General features: G+C 27.1%; 1 protein-coding gene across 2 annotated transcripts; it reads left to right on the forward strand.

Annotated features, from left to right (window-relative positions):
* The first annotated feature begins 673 nt into the window (after positions 1–673).
* On the forward strand, positions 674–15,954 carry LOC135924732 (mediator of RNA polymerase II transcription subunit 19-like). 2 transcript variants are annotated; one of them, XM_065459837.1, is made up of 6 exons: positions 7,218–7,325; positions 7,370–7,610; positions 7,669–7,803; positions 9,195–9,351; positions 14,497–14,738; positions 15,634–15,954. In XM_065459837.1, the coding sequence occupies exons 1-6, from the start codon at positions 7,293–7,295 to the stop codon at positions 15,744–15,746; spliced, it is 921 nt and encodes a 306-aa protein (XP_065315909.1). In that variant the 5' UTR covers positions 7,218–7,292; the 3' UTR covers positions 15,747–15,954. The 2 variants fall into 2 exon arrangements, with proteins under 2 accessions (XP_065315910.1, XP_065315909.1); XM_065459838.1 differs by lacking the exons at positions 7,218–7,325; positions 7,370–7,610; positions 7,669–7,803 and adding an exon at positions 674–901 and having other exon boundaries at positions 15,634–15,951.
* The last annotated feature ends 17 nt before the right edge of the window (positions 15,955–15,971 follow it).

Here is a 15,971-nt window from a genome sequence, read left to right on the forward strand (position 1 = left end):
AATTTATGATTTAATTTTATCAATAGTTTTATAATTATATTTTATTTTTATCAAGATAAATAAATTAAAATTACTCGCTTTATAAAAAATTATATTTAATATATTATATTATTTAGTAATTTTATGGATCTATTATTAATAATTATAATACACTTCACTTTTGTCTTAAGACTTATCTTTGGCTTATGTTCCATTTCTTAAAAAACATTTTTGGTTCACTTTTTTATATATAAATGCTTTTTTCCAAAAATGTATAAATTATGATGAATAGTTTTATAAAAAAATATCAACTTTTACATTCTTTTTTTCAAATTATTGTTTAAAATATGCATACATTTTTGGGGATCAGGGAATGGGAAGAGGACTAAGGGGGATATTTTTTATTAGCTTAAAATGATATTCACAAAAAGTAAATTTCTAAAGGGGGAGGGGTTCCCCTTTTCCTCCACCCTGGCTACGCCTATTGGAATGAACAATATACTGAAGGAGTTTACCACAGGTAGATATGAGTCACAAAATAATTTAGACCACTACATTTTAATTAATAAATGCCCTGCCATACGATACCCAATGCGCGAAACAAATTTAATATTCTAATAAATACTATAAGATGTCATCATACTTGACAGTGTAACAGCTGCGATTTATAAACTTGTCAAAATTTTTATGATATTTTTTGATATTCCGACGCAATAAGACAAGATACATATGAATTTTCAAAATCCTTTAAACTTAAATAATGATAATGACGAGCTTATGCCTAATATTATTCCTGGATCAACTTCATATAATAGTGAAGCTTTTAAATCAGAACCGACTAAAGCCATTGTAACAATCAAGAGAAATCCTTTAACTGTTCGCACTGTGCCTATACCATTTTATCTTATGAAGGAATTACCAAGTACTCATACTTTTATTAAAATAATTTATAACAAGAATATAAAATAAATGAGCCTTCAAATTAAAAAATATTTATACTATATCTCCTATGATATATACACTTGGCTCAAATATTTATATTATGCAGATATCTATATGAATGCACTCTGTTAAAAATATATCTGTTTTATTTGATTGTTTAAAGAACCAAAATAATATTATTTTTTGGCCTCATCTATTATTTTGATTAATCTTGTATAAAAAAAAATCTAGGGAAAATATAAACCCTTCAGTTATAAGGTGGAAAAAAAATCCCTAATGATCAAAGGTGGGTCAGTTTTTTTCTTTTAAACTACTATAAAATATTGTAATGGCAGGTCTATTATCCATAACAACATTACTGATATTAAATATCAATTTTATTCAATTAGAAATGATTGATAACCAAAAGATGGGATAAAGGTTGGCTCTATTCTAGCAAAATTTTGAAGCTTAGATATTTTTTTTTAGCTAAAATCTTGATTTGACCATTTTTTAAAATTGGCTGGTTGAATTCTACTAGTAATATATTAATATTAAAAAATAGGGTTGCCATAATCTAATTGATATTTATCTACATTTATTTCAAACTGCATCAATAACACCAATCAGATACTGATATTTGCATTGATCTTATTTTTATTTTGTACAATATAGTGAATAATATGTATAAATTTCCAGCTCTTAAAAACTAAAATAATTCTTGTGGTTTATTAATTCTAAAAGTATGCCTTATCTTTAAATTCGTAGAAAGGTTTGTGTTTATTGGATATGTAGTAAATGATGTTTTATTAGGATATATACAGGCCCATTACATTACATGTCAAATTGAAATTGATCATGATTTGGCCAGTCCCTTTTAAAATTGTTAAAATTTTGGGAATTATTTAGATAACTAAAAAAATTAGAAAGTAGCTCACTAACACACCTGGTTCCCAAGATACAGGGCCAGAAAAGTGCCAAAGGCAGTGACTTTTGAATCTGTAAATTTTTTAAAAATGTTTTTCCCCCTTAGATATTATAACATTTAAACTCAAATTCCAAAATAATTTAAATTGGGTAGGGGTTGAAACAAAAAACTTGTGATCAGGTTATACCCAGACAGAAAAATTTTGTTAGTCGGGCTTGGGTTGTGAAAAAATTACTTTGCAAGGCTCTGGCTAAAACTCGTCATAATATAAAATGAATATATAATAAGTAATAAAAAAAACAGAAAAGTGCAGCCATTTGTCACAAATCTTAACAAATAATGAATATCTTATTAAAAAATATATTACCACCTTAAAAACTAGGTCTATATAACTTCCGGGTAATGTTTTATAGAGGTTTTAATATATATTTAACCTCACCTTAAAGGGTTAACCCTATTATGTGGTAGCCTGGAGCATAGCAAAAAACTCCAGAAATAAAGAAAATTATGCAACCTCCTTGTTTATAAACAAGTAGGTTGCAATTGTGCATTTTTGGGGGTATTTAGTGTATAAACAATTTTTATTAGGAAAAAGACAAATTTTAATTTAATTATTATAATTTTTTTTAAAATATGCTAATAAATGCATTTTATTATTAGTTCTTCTTTTTTTTAGCCAATTACTGATATATCAGATAACTTCATCTTCCTTTTAAAAAAATATTCTTACTGAAAATTTTGTATTTATTTTTTTTTATATAATTTATCCAGATTTAAAAGGGTAATGGTTTTTTTTTTCGATTCATGGTTTGAAAATATAAATTAATTACTAACTTACATATAAGAGCTATACAAGGAGGCATTAGTAAATTCATTTAATCATTACCAAACTGTTTTAAATTCCTTATCATGTTATCTCTCCCTCCCTCAAAATCAGAGTTTTTTTTATGGTTTAGATTTTAAAATATCTTAAATAGCTATAAATGGAAGGGAAACCTATTTTATAGTAGCAATGTAATTATTCGTTACTGTATTCGTCATTTTTTCCCATAATCTTAAATCCAGCTTCATAAGCCTGAAAAGATACGTTTTATTTCTCTAACAGTCGATTTAAGTATAGTACCGCTCCCGATTTGCCGAATATTAAAATGACCTAGTTATAAATTGCTTAATTTTCGAAATTGGCGCATGAGTAACAGATATCTATTTTTTAATGGTATAACCATCTCGAAATGCTAATAACACTTTTATAAAACATGTGTTATCAAACAAAAATTATTATAAAGAGGAGTTTTTTTTTAGTAGAGACAAATTAAATCAGCCTATCATCCGTGGTCGGGTTTTTGTCGCTTACTTAAAATAATCTTGTCTTTACACATGTCACGATGTTATACCGATATTCCCGAAGCATTTATGCACTAAAAAAATTAGCTGACATTCTGGTGCCAATCCTGAAATAGACACGTAAATGGCCTTGTCATTTTAATATATATGGCAAAGATTAGCGGCGCAGACCTAATTTAAATTAACGATATCGGTCTTCAGTGCTGCTACCACGTTTCGCGTATTGTTGGCGAGGTCAGCATCTTGTTTAGATATATATTTCCCACCTCTTTTGCGACGTAAGATTGACAAAATCGTTATTTCTAAAAAATGCTAACTCATACAAGGTACATCTTCTACGAATGATACATATCAATTTTTGACAGTTATACTATATATATATGAAACGTAAACTATCTCAATGAAAAAATTTAAAGATATGATATCTCCGCACAAGAAAAATATTATTTTTATGTTGCTTCAAATTCATAAAAATGGAAATATCGCTTCTGCCCCGTTTTCTTTTTTTTATCTATCCTCAATATTAAATTTCCCTGAAGAAAAAATGGATTGGTGATTATCTACACCAGGATCATCATGGGCATAAATTTCGGCATCTGCTTCTTATTGTCCTGTATTTATTTTTTGCATCATTATAGTGCGCACAAATTGAGCGTTTGCGTTTTGCCGTACTTTTTTTAATAAAAAAAAACGTAACGCTTGCTCTGTTTAAATTGAGGTGGCGTTTTTAAATTATTTATTAAAAAATGGAATTTATTAGCACAGATCAGGAAAAGATGGTAGCATTATGTTTTTTGTTAAAACATAAAAAAAGGAGGAAGAGTAGAGGTAAAACATCGCAAATATTTATTAAAAGACAATTATTTTCTGATTATTTTACACTGAAAGGTGGCTTAACAACATCTCAGTTCTTTAATTTTACAAGAATGAAGAGAACTACATTCAATCATATTCTTAATTTGATATTTAATGACATCAATCCTAGAACTACTAACTGCAATAAGCAAGTAGATGCAGAGGATAGGCTATTCCTCACCTTACAGTGCGCACAAATTGAGCGTTTCAAACGCTGCGTTGCAAACGCAACTAATGCATTTCGAATGCATTCGTTTAAATTGCGCACTTTTACTTTTTTCAATCGCGCCAATTTTAAAAAACGCAATCTGGTTTGCTTTTTTTTGTGGTGACTTTTTTTCTAAAACAAAAATTTTGAAATGATGGAAAATCCCTTCTAAAATGTAAGATTAAATATTAATATATAAATTTATATTTTTAAAAATGAACTAATTCAATATAAACTTAATTAATAATAAAAATATAGAGCATGGGATGACAATATGACTAAGAAAATTTCTTAGCTACTTAGAAATGGAAGAGATGATATGGAACCAAAAACATCAAGATCATAAAAAGACCATGCTTGTGATGGAGCATTTAACTAAAATCGGGTCTAGGTATAATATAAATATGTATGCTCACATTTTTATAAGGTTAGAAGAAGAATTTCCTGACTATGATACATTATTCCTGTGTTTGAAGAAGAAGATCAAGAATTATAAAGACCAGCTTAATAAAGTTAAGCTGGCGAAAAAAAGCGGGTCAGAAGCCTCGAAATCTTCTTGTAAATGGTTGGAGCATATAAAATTTATGGAGCCAACCATTGCTGATAGGCCAACAACAAGTAATTTTGATACTAGTGAGAGTATCAAAAAGATTTCATCCCCTAGCCAAAAATTGGATGAAAGGTTGTTGGAACTTTTAAATAAGAAACCTTCTTCAAATATGTAAAATTTATTATTATCTTTAAAAGCTTATATCTTATCTAGGTTGTTTCTACAATCATTGGAAGGAAATCTTGATTCTCTTGATATACATAGGCAGTATCTTTTTAAATCTGAGGTACTGAAATTCATGTATTCCCTACAAATAAATCATATAAAACCAATGGAGCAAATGGTGGACAATAATGAAACTGCCCTTGATATTTTTAATAGCATCATAGATTGAATTATTTGTATATATATATTATTTGTATGTATATATATTATTTGTATATATATATTATTTGTATGTATATATATTATTTGTATATATATATTATTTGTATGTATATATATTATTTGTATATATATATTATTTGTATGTATATATATTATTTGTATATATATTTTTATAAATATTATGATATTGTATTATTATTTAAAATAAATATTCATAAAGTTTTTATTTATTAAAATAGTGTCCTAATTTATTAATAAAGATTGAAAAATTAGATTTAAATTCTATTTTATATTAATAATAACAATCAATTTCATATTTGATATAATTAAATGATATGAAAAAATAATTAAGATTTTAAAAAATTTTTAAATTTGTCTCTTAAAATTCTAGATTCAATTGTTGAAGAATTGTTTTGTCTATCTTTGCTGATGGGGAGTGGTCTAGTGGTCAGATTGGGAATTGTATATTTTATATATAATGAAAATTAGATTTATTAAAATATGTATTAATAAATAACTCATTAAATATTCATTTTTTTATTAAATTTTTTGTCAAATAAATTCTGTGATTTAAGATTTAAAAATTTAAACACAATTTTTATTATGTAAATATATTTATTAGGTAATATTCTAAATAATAACAATCAATTTCATATTTGATATAATTAACAATGATATATGAAAAAATAATTAAGAGTTTAAAAAATTTTTAAATTTGTCTCTTAAAATTTTAGATTCAATTGTTGAAGAATTGTTTTGTCTGTCTTTGCTGATGGGGAGGGGTCTAGTGGTCAGATTAGGCATTGTATCTTTTAAATGTAATGAAAATAAAATACTACAATATTTGTTGTACCTATGTCATCAACTTCAGCACCTATTCCTTCATTGATTATTATTATATTATGCACAAGGCATATAGTCTTGATAATAATTTATATATGCTCCAAACTAACTTCTAGCTGAGAATTTCAATTTTTTTTACAATGCCTCCAAAGCTTTGTTCAACACTAACCTGAGAATTTTTTTTTAAATATAATTGATTTAATGAGTTAAAATTAATTTTAATCTAACCTCTATACAGGGAGCTAATTTATAAACACTCCCCCATCACTCTGCTTTCCATAGGCCCCAACATCAATATATAGGAATTTCCTATTTATGTCTGTTAAGGCTAACAAAACTAAAGTAAATCTATGTTTATAACAAAAATATTGAGATCCACTATTTGGAGGACATTTTATATAGATATGTTTTCCATCCAAGGCACCAAAACAATTGGGAAACCCTGAATGAAGCAGGAAATCTTGTGAAATCTAAATAATTATATATTAAATTAGAATATATAAATTTAAGGTACTCTTTCCCAATCCTTTCTTGAAGGTTTTGGCATGTAAATATCTTTTGCTGCATTCCAAATTGCCCTGCATACTGATAAAACTATATATGCAACACATGATTTTGATATCCTTGAACTGTATGATAGTTGTGAAAATGACATACCAGTTATCAAATATCTTTTATGAATAAATATAGGATAATTAAATAATTATTACCTTAAGGTGAGGAATAGCCTATCCTCTGCGTATACTTGCTTATTGCAGTTAGTAGTTTTAGGATTGATGTCATTAAATATCAAATTAAGAATATGATAGAATGTAGTTCTCTTCATTCTTGTATAATTAAAGAACTGAGATGTTGTTAAGTCACCTTTCAGTGTAACATACTCAGAAAATAATTGTCTTTTAATAAATATTTGCCATGTTTTACCTCTACTTTTCCTCCTTTTTTTATGTTTTAACAATAAACATAATGCTACCACCTTTTCCTAATCTGTGCTAATAAATTCCATTTTTTAATAAATAATTTAAAAACGCCACCTCAATTTAAACAGAGCAAGCGTTACGTTTTTTTTATTAAAAAAAGTACGGCAAAACGCAAACGCTCAATTTGTGCGCACTAAATAATTATTTAATTATCTTATATTTATTCATAAAAGATATTTGATAACTGGTATGTCATTTTCACAACTATCATACAGTTCAAGGATATCAAAATCATGTGTTGCATATATAGTTTTATCAGTATGCAGGGCAATTTGGAATGCAGCAAAAGATATTTACATGCCAAAACCTTCAAGAAAGGATTGGGAAAGAGTACCTTAAATTTATATATTCTAATTTAATATATAATTATTTAGATTTCACAAGATTTCCTGCTTCATTCAGGGTTTCCCAATTGTTTTGGTGCCTTGGATGGAAAACATATCTATATAAAATGTCCTCCAAATAGTGGATCTCAATATTTTTGTTATAAACATAGATTTACTTTAGTTTTGTTAGCCTTAACTGACATAAATAGAAAATTTCTATATATTGATGTTGGGGCCTATGGAAAGCAGAGTGATGGGGGAGTGTTTAAAATTAGCTCCCTGTATAGAGGTTAGATTAAAATTAATTTTAACTCATTAAATCAATTATATTTAAAAAAAAATTGCAGAAATTGTTAACCAGACTCTTGATCTACCACCTGCCAAACCTTTTCCTGGCCTTAGTGAAAATATGCCTTATGTAATGGTAGCAGACGACGCGTTTCCACTGTCACATTATTTGATGAAACCCTATCCTAAAAAAGGTCTATCTATAAAGGAAAGAGAATATAATATGAGATTGCGTTTTTTAAAATTGGCGCGATTGGAAAAAGTAAAAGTGCGCAATTTAAACGAATGCATTAATTGCGTTTGAAACGCTCAATTTGTGCGCACTATTAGCCTTTTAAATAAAATAAAACCTCTAAAAGGGAATGATGATGGTATATCGTTCCATGAAGTCCTCCAGGACTTATTTTTCAACAATTCCCTGGTACGTTTTCACCTAGAGGGAGAATAATTAAGACGATTTTTCCTTTGTCTCTTTGGGATAGTTTTACTTTTGTTAATATCATATTGTATGCTGTCCAATGACGTATGATAATACCTAGACCGACGACGCATTCGTTAAAAGTGTGACATCGATGAGAAGCAGCAGGAAACGCTATTTTTGTTCCTTAATCATTATGTTAATTTTTTTAAACGAGTGGCTAATTTATTTCCTATGTTTGACGCGAACTTTATTTAAAAAAATCGTCTGATCATCGAGATAATAAGGAGGCAAGTTTTCAATTTTAATAGTAGTTTTTTAACACGAGAATAAATGCTTATATGGGTTACCAAAATGGCTAGTCCAGCTGATTTGCATTCAACGACGCTTTCAAAATGCATTATATGAATGCATCTTCAGTCTATCTAGGTATTATTATTATTATATGTCATTGATGCTATCATAATTTTTAGCAACATCAATCGTAGAAGGATAGTTCCTTGTATGTTTTGGTATTTTTAACTAAGATTCCCCCCCCCCCCCAACTAATGTTGTTAAAGAGATTGGAAATATTTATCCAAAATAAAACGATATCCTCACACTGCCCTGTTTGTTAGAACGTGGTTAGCAGAGTAATGCGGGAGAGCCTAAGACTATGGCGATGCCATTAAGCTTAACCCATTCCTCCTCTAGGTAATTTTGATTTGAAATACGTTGTTAGATAAACGTATCTTTTCTGGTTGTCGAAGTTTAGGCTTGCACTAAGGTACAATCGTTAATAATTTGATTATGCTACCCAAATAAGGCTTATTAGTTATTTTTTTTTTAGATAATTTTAAAGTGCGTTCCTACTAAAAACTTTAATCCAGAACAAAAAAAACATGTTAATGAGAATTTAAAACGCTTTAGGTGATGCCAAAATGAATTTATTAAGCCATTAGTTACTCCCAAGTTTCTCAAAATAGTTTATGTAAGCGATTTATGAATAATTGTAAAATTATGCACCATATATGGTTAAACTTTTGAAATTCAAATATTCAAAGAAACTATTTTTGGCGGGATTTTTTTCTTGGCGCATAATATCCCCTGTCACATTTAAAACATATTTTCTATATTTTTTTATAAATTTGAATATTTAAAATTTTATTTATTATGATTATTTTTTAGAACCTAGCAATTTAACTGGTCATACTAATCTATTATCCTATTATGGGTTAGAAGAATATTACAGAAAAATGACAAGGAAAAAATTGATTGACAAGCTTGACGAGTACGAGGATTTGTTAGGTGAAAATCTCAATATACCCGGATACGTTGATAATAGGTAATGAAATAGTAAATTAATAAATTTTTATTTTTTACCGATGATTATGCTTTGAATTTAGTAAATAAAACTTTTAATTCTTCAAAATAAAAAAAAAATTCTTTTTCTTGTGGATGCATATAATCATTGTTTATATTTTGATACAATATGTTCATATAATATATAGAATGTTTATTTAAAATTAAAACAAAAAAAAATGTTAATATACCAATTTAAAAGATATATATTAGCTTAGTCATATATAATTGTTTATTTTTTCTTACTGTTCTGAGTAGTGTTGTTAAACGGCCGGGTTTGAGCCGATTATTAAAAACGGCTAACTCAATATTTTTAGCCAGAAAATTTTGCCTAAACCTCGAGATTTCGCTAATAGATGCCCAAACCTTTGTTCCTTCTACAAACAAAATCTTCAGGCTTGAACCGTTTAACAACACTAGTACTGAGGCGATAATTTGTTATATATGGTAAATTCTATATCTTCAAATCAACAAAAAAAAAGTCGATTTTCAACCCGACCCCCTTCAATTTTTCTTAAATTTTGTATACTGGTATATACTATAACTAAGAAAAAAAATGAAATTTTACCTTCCAACAATGTTTACACGCTAAGATATGGCCGTTTAAAGCGCGGTAAAATGGTACATTTTTGACAAAATGCACCTCATTTATTTTCAAATATCTCGAGTAATAATTATGTTAGAAAAATAATTTAAATTTTATTTTGTAGCTTAATAAAAGTTCTTTAAAATGACATAAAATAAATTATAATAGAAATATTATTAATATCGATGACCGGATGTATCAAACCGGAAATGGCCATAAAAAAAGGTATTTTTTTCAAAATTTTTTTCCTGTAGATAGATATTACACTGCTTTATATTTGTGCCAAATCCTAGATTGGGATGAAAATGGGTCTAGGAGTTATGACCCTTTATATGGCTTAAATTGATCAAATTTAACATAATATCTTCATTTAATGAATACTTATGAAATGTTTATTTAAAAATTATGTCTAAATGATAGGCCCTTACTTTTTTTATCTTTAAGAAAACTTTTAGGAAGTGGCTGGGATATTTATTTAATACTCAAGTAATATTGTAACTAGAAATTACTTGACAAAATAATTCTAAACATATTTATAACTTTATTTGTCTGAAATAAATTCACAATCAATTGTAGTTTTCGTAACCCCTAATGTGTTAGCTCTTTTTACTTCTTTAAAATCATAATCATAATTTTCTTTTATATTAAACAAACATAAATTCTCCGAATCGATAATAAAATAATATTATATTATTGGGAAAAAGAAACTAAATTCTCAGAATCGATAATAAAATCATATTATATTATTGGGGAAAAGAAACTAATTCTCAAAATCGATAATATTATTAAACGAAAAAAATAATAAATTCATATTATATTATTGGGGAAAAAACTAATTCTCAAAATCGAAAATATTATTAAACGAAAAAAATAATAAATTCATATTATATTATTGGAGGAAACTAAATTCTCAGAATAATAATAATTCTTAAAAAAATAAAATAATAAAAATTATCAATCCAATTTAAAATAACAAATATCTTATTAATTTCACAATTATTTAACTTAATGAACACAATTAATTTGTATTGCTCCAATCCTTTCAACTATAAAAACATTCCACTCGTAAAGACCTGAGAAATGTCTTGCAATGGATGATAGAAAAAAACCAGTCGTTAGCACTAAAAGATAAAATTTACAGTGGATGCAAAAAAAAATTAAAAAATATATCCACGGAACATGACTTACCATTACCATCTATTTCCACAATTCCCGAACAATACATTGATAGAGATGTTTCTATAGAAGTTTTAAATGAGATATTACCGTTTTTAGATGAGACTCCTATTAAAAAGAAGCGAATTAGTGAAAAAAAATATTCTACAAAAAAATATATTAAAATTTAGAAAAAGATTAAAAAGGATATTTTTAGTATAAATTCAGAGTCAGATCAAGTTGAAAAATATGAATCTGAAATCATAAATTAATTGAAAGGAAAATTTTTAATAACAACTTCTCGCAGCGAAAAAATATTAATTTTAACAATTTTACCAAAATCATGGACGTTAAAAAAATTGAAGAAGAATTTTCCACAACAAATTTTATGACCAGAACAGCCAATCATATTAAGCCAAGTCGTATTATTTCAGAAGATATTATGGAGATGGTAAAAAAATCTTATAATTCTGAAGAAAATAGTCGGCTTATGCCAGGCAAAAATAATTTTATATCAATTAAAGTAAATGGGAAAAAGGATCAAGTCCAGAAATGGCTAATTTTATGTAATATTAAAGAACTTTTCATTCACTTTAGAGAGACTCATAACGATATACAGCTAGGTCTGAGTAGATTAGCTTTCTTCAGGAGGTCTAGGTACACATACCATGTGTATCTGCACATTACATCAAAATTTTAAACTTATTTTAATAGGTGGAATATTTTTCGCTGCGAGAAGTTGTTATTAAAATTTTTTCTTTTTTGAATTGATTTATGATTTCAGATCCATATTTTTCAACTTGATCTCACTCTGAATTTATACTAAAAATATTCTTTTTAATCTTTTTCTAAATTTTAATAAATTTTTTTGTAGAATATTTTTTTTCACTAATTCGCTTCTTTTTAATAGGAGTCTCATCTAAAAACGGTAATATCTCATTTAAAACTTCTATAGAAACATCTCTATCAATGTATTGTTCGGGAATTGTGGAAATAGATGGTAATGGTAAGTCATGTTCCGTGGATATATTTTTTAATTTTTTTTGGCATCCCTTGCAAATTTTATCTTTTAATGTTAACGACTGGTTTTTTTCTATCATCCATTGCAAGACATTTCTCAGGTCTTTACGAGTGGAATGTTTTTATAGTTGAAAGGATTGGAGCAATACAAATTAATTGTGTTCATTAAGTTAAATAATTGTGAAATTAATAAAATATTTGTATTATTTTTTTCGTTGAATAATATTATCGATTTTGAGAATTAGTTTCTTTTCCCCAAAATATAATATGATTTTATTATCGATTCTGAGAATTTAGTTTCTTTTTCCCAATAACATAATTTTATTATCGATTCGGATAATTTATGTTTGTTTAATATAATAGAAAATTATGATTATGATTTTAAAGAAGTAAAAAGAGCTAACACATTAGGGGTTACGAAAACTACAATTGATTGTGAATTTATTTCAGACAAATAAAGTTATAAATATGTTTAGAATTATTTTGTCAAGTAATTTCTAGTTACAATATTACTTGAGCATTAAATAAATATCCTAGCCACTTCCTAAAAGTTTTCTCAAAGATAAAAAAAGTAAGGGCCTATCATTTAGACATAATTTTTAAATAAACATTTCATAAGTATTCATTGAATGAAGATATTATGTTAAATTTGATCAATTTAAGCCATATAAAGGGTCATAACTCCTAGACCCATTTTCATCCCAATCTAGGATTTGGCACAAATATAAAGCAGTGTAATATCTATCTACAGGAAAAAAATTTGAAAAAAATACCCTTTTTTATGGCCATTTCCGGTTTGATACATCCGGTCATCGATATTAATAATATTTCTATTATAATTTATTTTATGTCATTTTAAAGAACTTTTATTAAGCTACAAAATAAAATTTAAATTATTTTTCTAACATAATTATTTCTCGAGATATTTGAAAATAAATGAGGTGCATTTTGTCAAAAATGTACCATTTTACCGCGCTTTAAACGGCCATATCTTAGCGTGTAAACATTGTTGGAAGGTAAAATTTCATTTTTTTTCTTAGTTATAGTATATGCCAGTATACAAAATTTAAGAAAAATTGAAGGGGTCGGGTTGAAAATCGACTTTTTTTTGTTGATTTGAAGATATAGAATTTACCATATATAACAAATTATCGCCTCAGTACTAGTGTTGTTAAACGGTTCAAGCCTGAAGATTTTGTTTGTAGAAGGAACAGAGGTTTGGGCATCTATTAGCGAAATCTCGAGGTTTAGGCAAAATTTTCTGGCTAAAAATATTGAGTTAGCCGTTTTTAATAATCGGCTCAAACCCGGCCGTTTAACAACACTACTCAGAACAGTAAGAAAAAATAAACAATTATATATGAATAAGCTAATATATATCTTTTAAATTGGTATATTAACATTTTTTTTCGTTTTAATTTAAATAAACATTCTATATATTATATGAACATATTGTATCAAAATATACACAATTATTATATGCATCCACAAGAAAAAGAATTTTTTTTTTATTTTGAAGAATTAAAAGTTTTATTTACTAAATTCACATTTCATAAGTATTCATTAAATGAAGATTATGTTAAATTTGATCAATTTAAGCCATATAAAGGGTCATAACTCCTAGACCCATTTTCATCCCAATCTAGGATTGGGCACAAATATAAAGCAGTATTATATCTATCTACAGGAAAAATTTTTTGAAAAAATACCTTTTTTTATGGCCATTTCCGGTTTTATACATCCGGTCATCGATATTAATAATATTTCTATTAGAATTATTTTTATGTCATTTTAAAGAACTTTTATTAAGCTACAAAATAAAATTTAAATTATTTTTCGAGATATTTGTCATTTTGTCAAAAATGTACCATTTTTCCGCGCTTTAAACGGCCATATCTTAGCGTGTAAACATTGTTGGAAGGTAAAATTTCCTTTTTTTTCTTAGTTATAGTATATACTACCAGTATGCAAAATTTAAGAAAAATTGAAAGGGGTCGGGTTGAAACCTTGGTTGATATGATATGGAATTCACTATATATATAAGAAAACGTAAAATTTTATTATGGATCATCATTATTGTTTGTTATTACTTAAATAAACATCTTTAATTCTTGTCCGATTACTTTAACCCCTACACACTGACACTATTCTAATTCTGATCTAAATCCCCTACATTCATAATTTACTGAGTGTAAAACAATATCTATAACTACATACGAAATTTCATCCTTCTAATAATAATAATCTAAATCGACATTTATTTTCATGATTATATAACCTGCTGAATAGTAATCTATTATTTAAGGCTAAAATTCACCTTGATTTTATTAAAACTAACATTTAATCAATATATATGAAACAAAAAAGCTCTTTGAAATTCCTGATAGATCACCCGCCTATTTGCGGCAAAGAAATAAGAACCCTATCTAGCTCAGCCTTTGCGGGTTTTCGGTTAAACCCCGGTACTTTACCCCTTCAATACCAAACCCTCGCCAAGAAGGCGGCAAACATAAACAAATCCACTCACCAAAACTATTCCGCATATTCGTCACAAACCTATTCCGCTTTGGATCATCAACCCTTTGTCAAACTCATGAGTGGCGAAAAAGGTGATTTTCACAAAATTTGTTTAAATCTTGAATTACCATTCTTATAATCATCTTAAGACTAATTGTTACATATTTAGAGACTGCCACAGTGGATTACTATATAATAAGATTAATTTTATCTTTAAATTCGAAGCAATAACCATAATTTTTATTAATGATAAACTCGGTCAGCTATTAAAATAGCCCTTATAACTAAAAAATTCTTCATTAATATTTTTTATATTGATAATACCAAATAAATTACATGGCTTGTTCCATTCCATGTCTATCTATTAGAGATCTTTTGGCTCAAACCACCCTATCATGGCCTACCCCAGTCCGTAAAATTATATTAAGTTGGCAAACTTGGTCCTGTAAAAAAAAATCAAAAAATATTTCGCCATTATATAATATTCATTTTTATGTACAATCTTCAACGATCACTCATTAAATAATTTTTATTTTATTGATAGGAGTTAATTAATGTAATGCTTAAAGGCGATTTTGGACGCTATGATTTTTTAGCGATAAATATAAAGAATTGTGTTTTAATACAAAACTGTTTATTTTTTGTTTTAAAAATAAGCGCGGTTTAAATAATATAAAAAACGCAAACTTCTTGTAAAACGTTTATCAACATGGGAGGATAAGTGTAATTTCAGAATAAGCCGAACCTTTCGTTCATCTTTTGATAAGATTTCAAAGTTTAGGTGATATTTTTTTAGTTAAAATCTTGGTTTAGCCCTCCTTGCACCGTAAATCATTTTTTTTAGTTAAAATCTTGGTTTAGCCCTCCTTGCACCGTAAATCATTTTTTTTAGTTAAAATCTTGGTTTAGCCCTCCTTGCACCGTAAATCATTTTATTTTTAAAACCCCAAAATAAAGCCCTTCCTATATTTTATTTGTATGATTTAGATCCGCTGGGCACACACACAGATCAAAGCCATGAACCCGAATTATTGCCACAGAGGCGAAAAATCGAACACAAGGACAGGAAAAAAATTAAGAAAGCAAAATTAGATAATTGAATCGTTCAATAGAAATCGTATATATATAATATATATTATTGTGCATTGATTATGATGTTTATATCAAATAGCTTGTGTAATTTTTCTATGTATAAAATTACAATTTATATTCGCCAAAATATTTATAGTTTGATTCAAATTCGCGGTTATTTATTTTAAAAATATTTTTCATTATAATTCACACACATAATATTTAGATTTTTCTTATACTAATTTCTTAGGTTC

Source organism: Gordionus sp. m RMFG-2023, chromosome 2, assembly GCF_954871325.1.
Source record: "Gordionus sp. m RMFG-2023 chromosome 2, tfGorSpeb1-WG-v2, whole genome shotgun sequence".
In the NCBI taxonomy this organism is placed as follows: domain Eukaryota; kingdom Metazoa; phylum Nematomorpha; class Gordioida; order Chordodea; family Parachordodidae; genus Gordionus; species Gordionus sp. m RMFG-2023.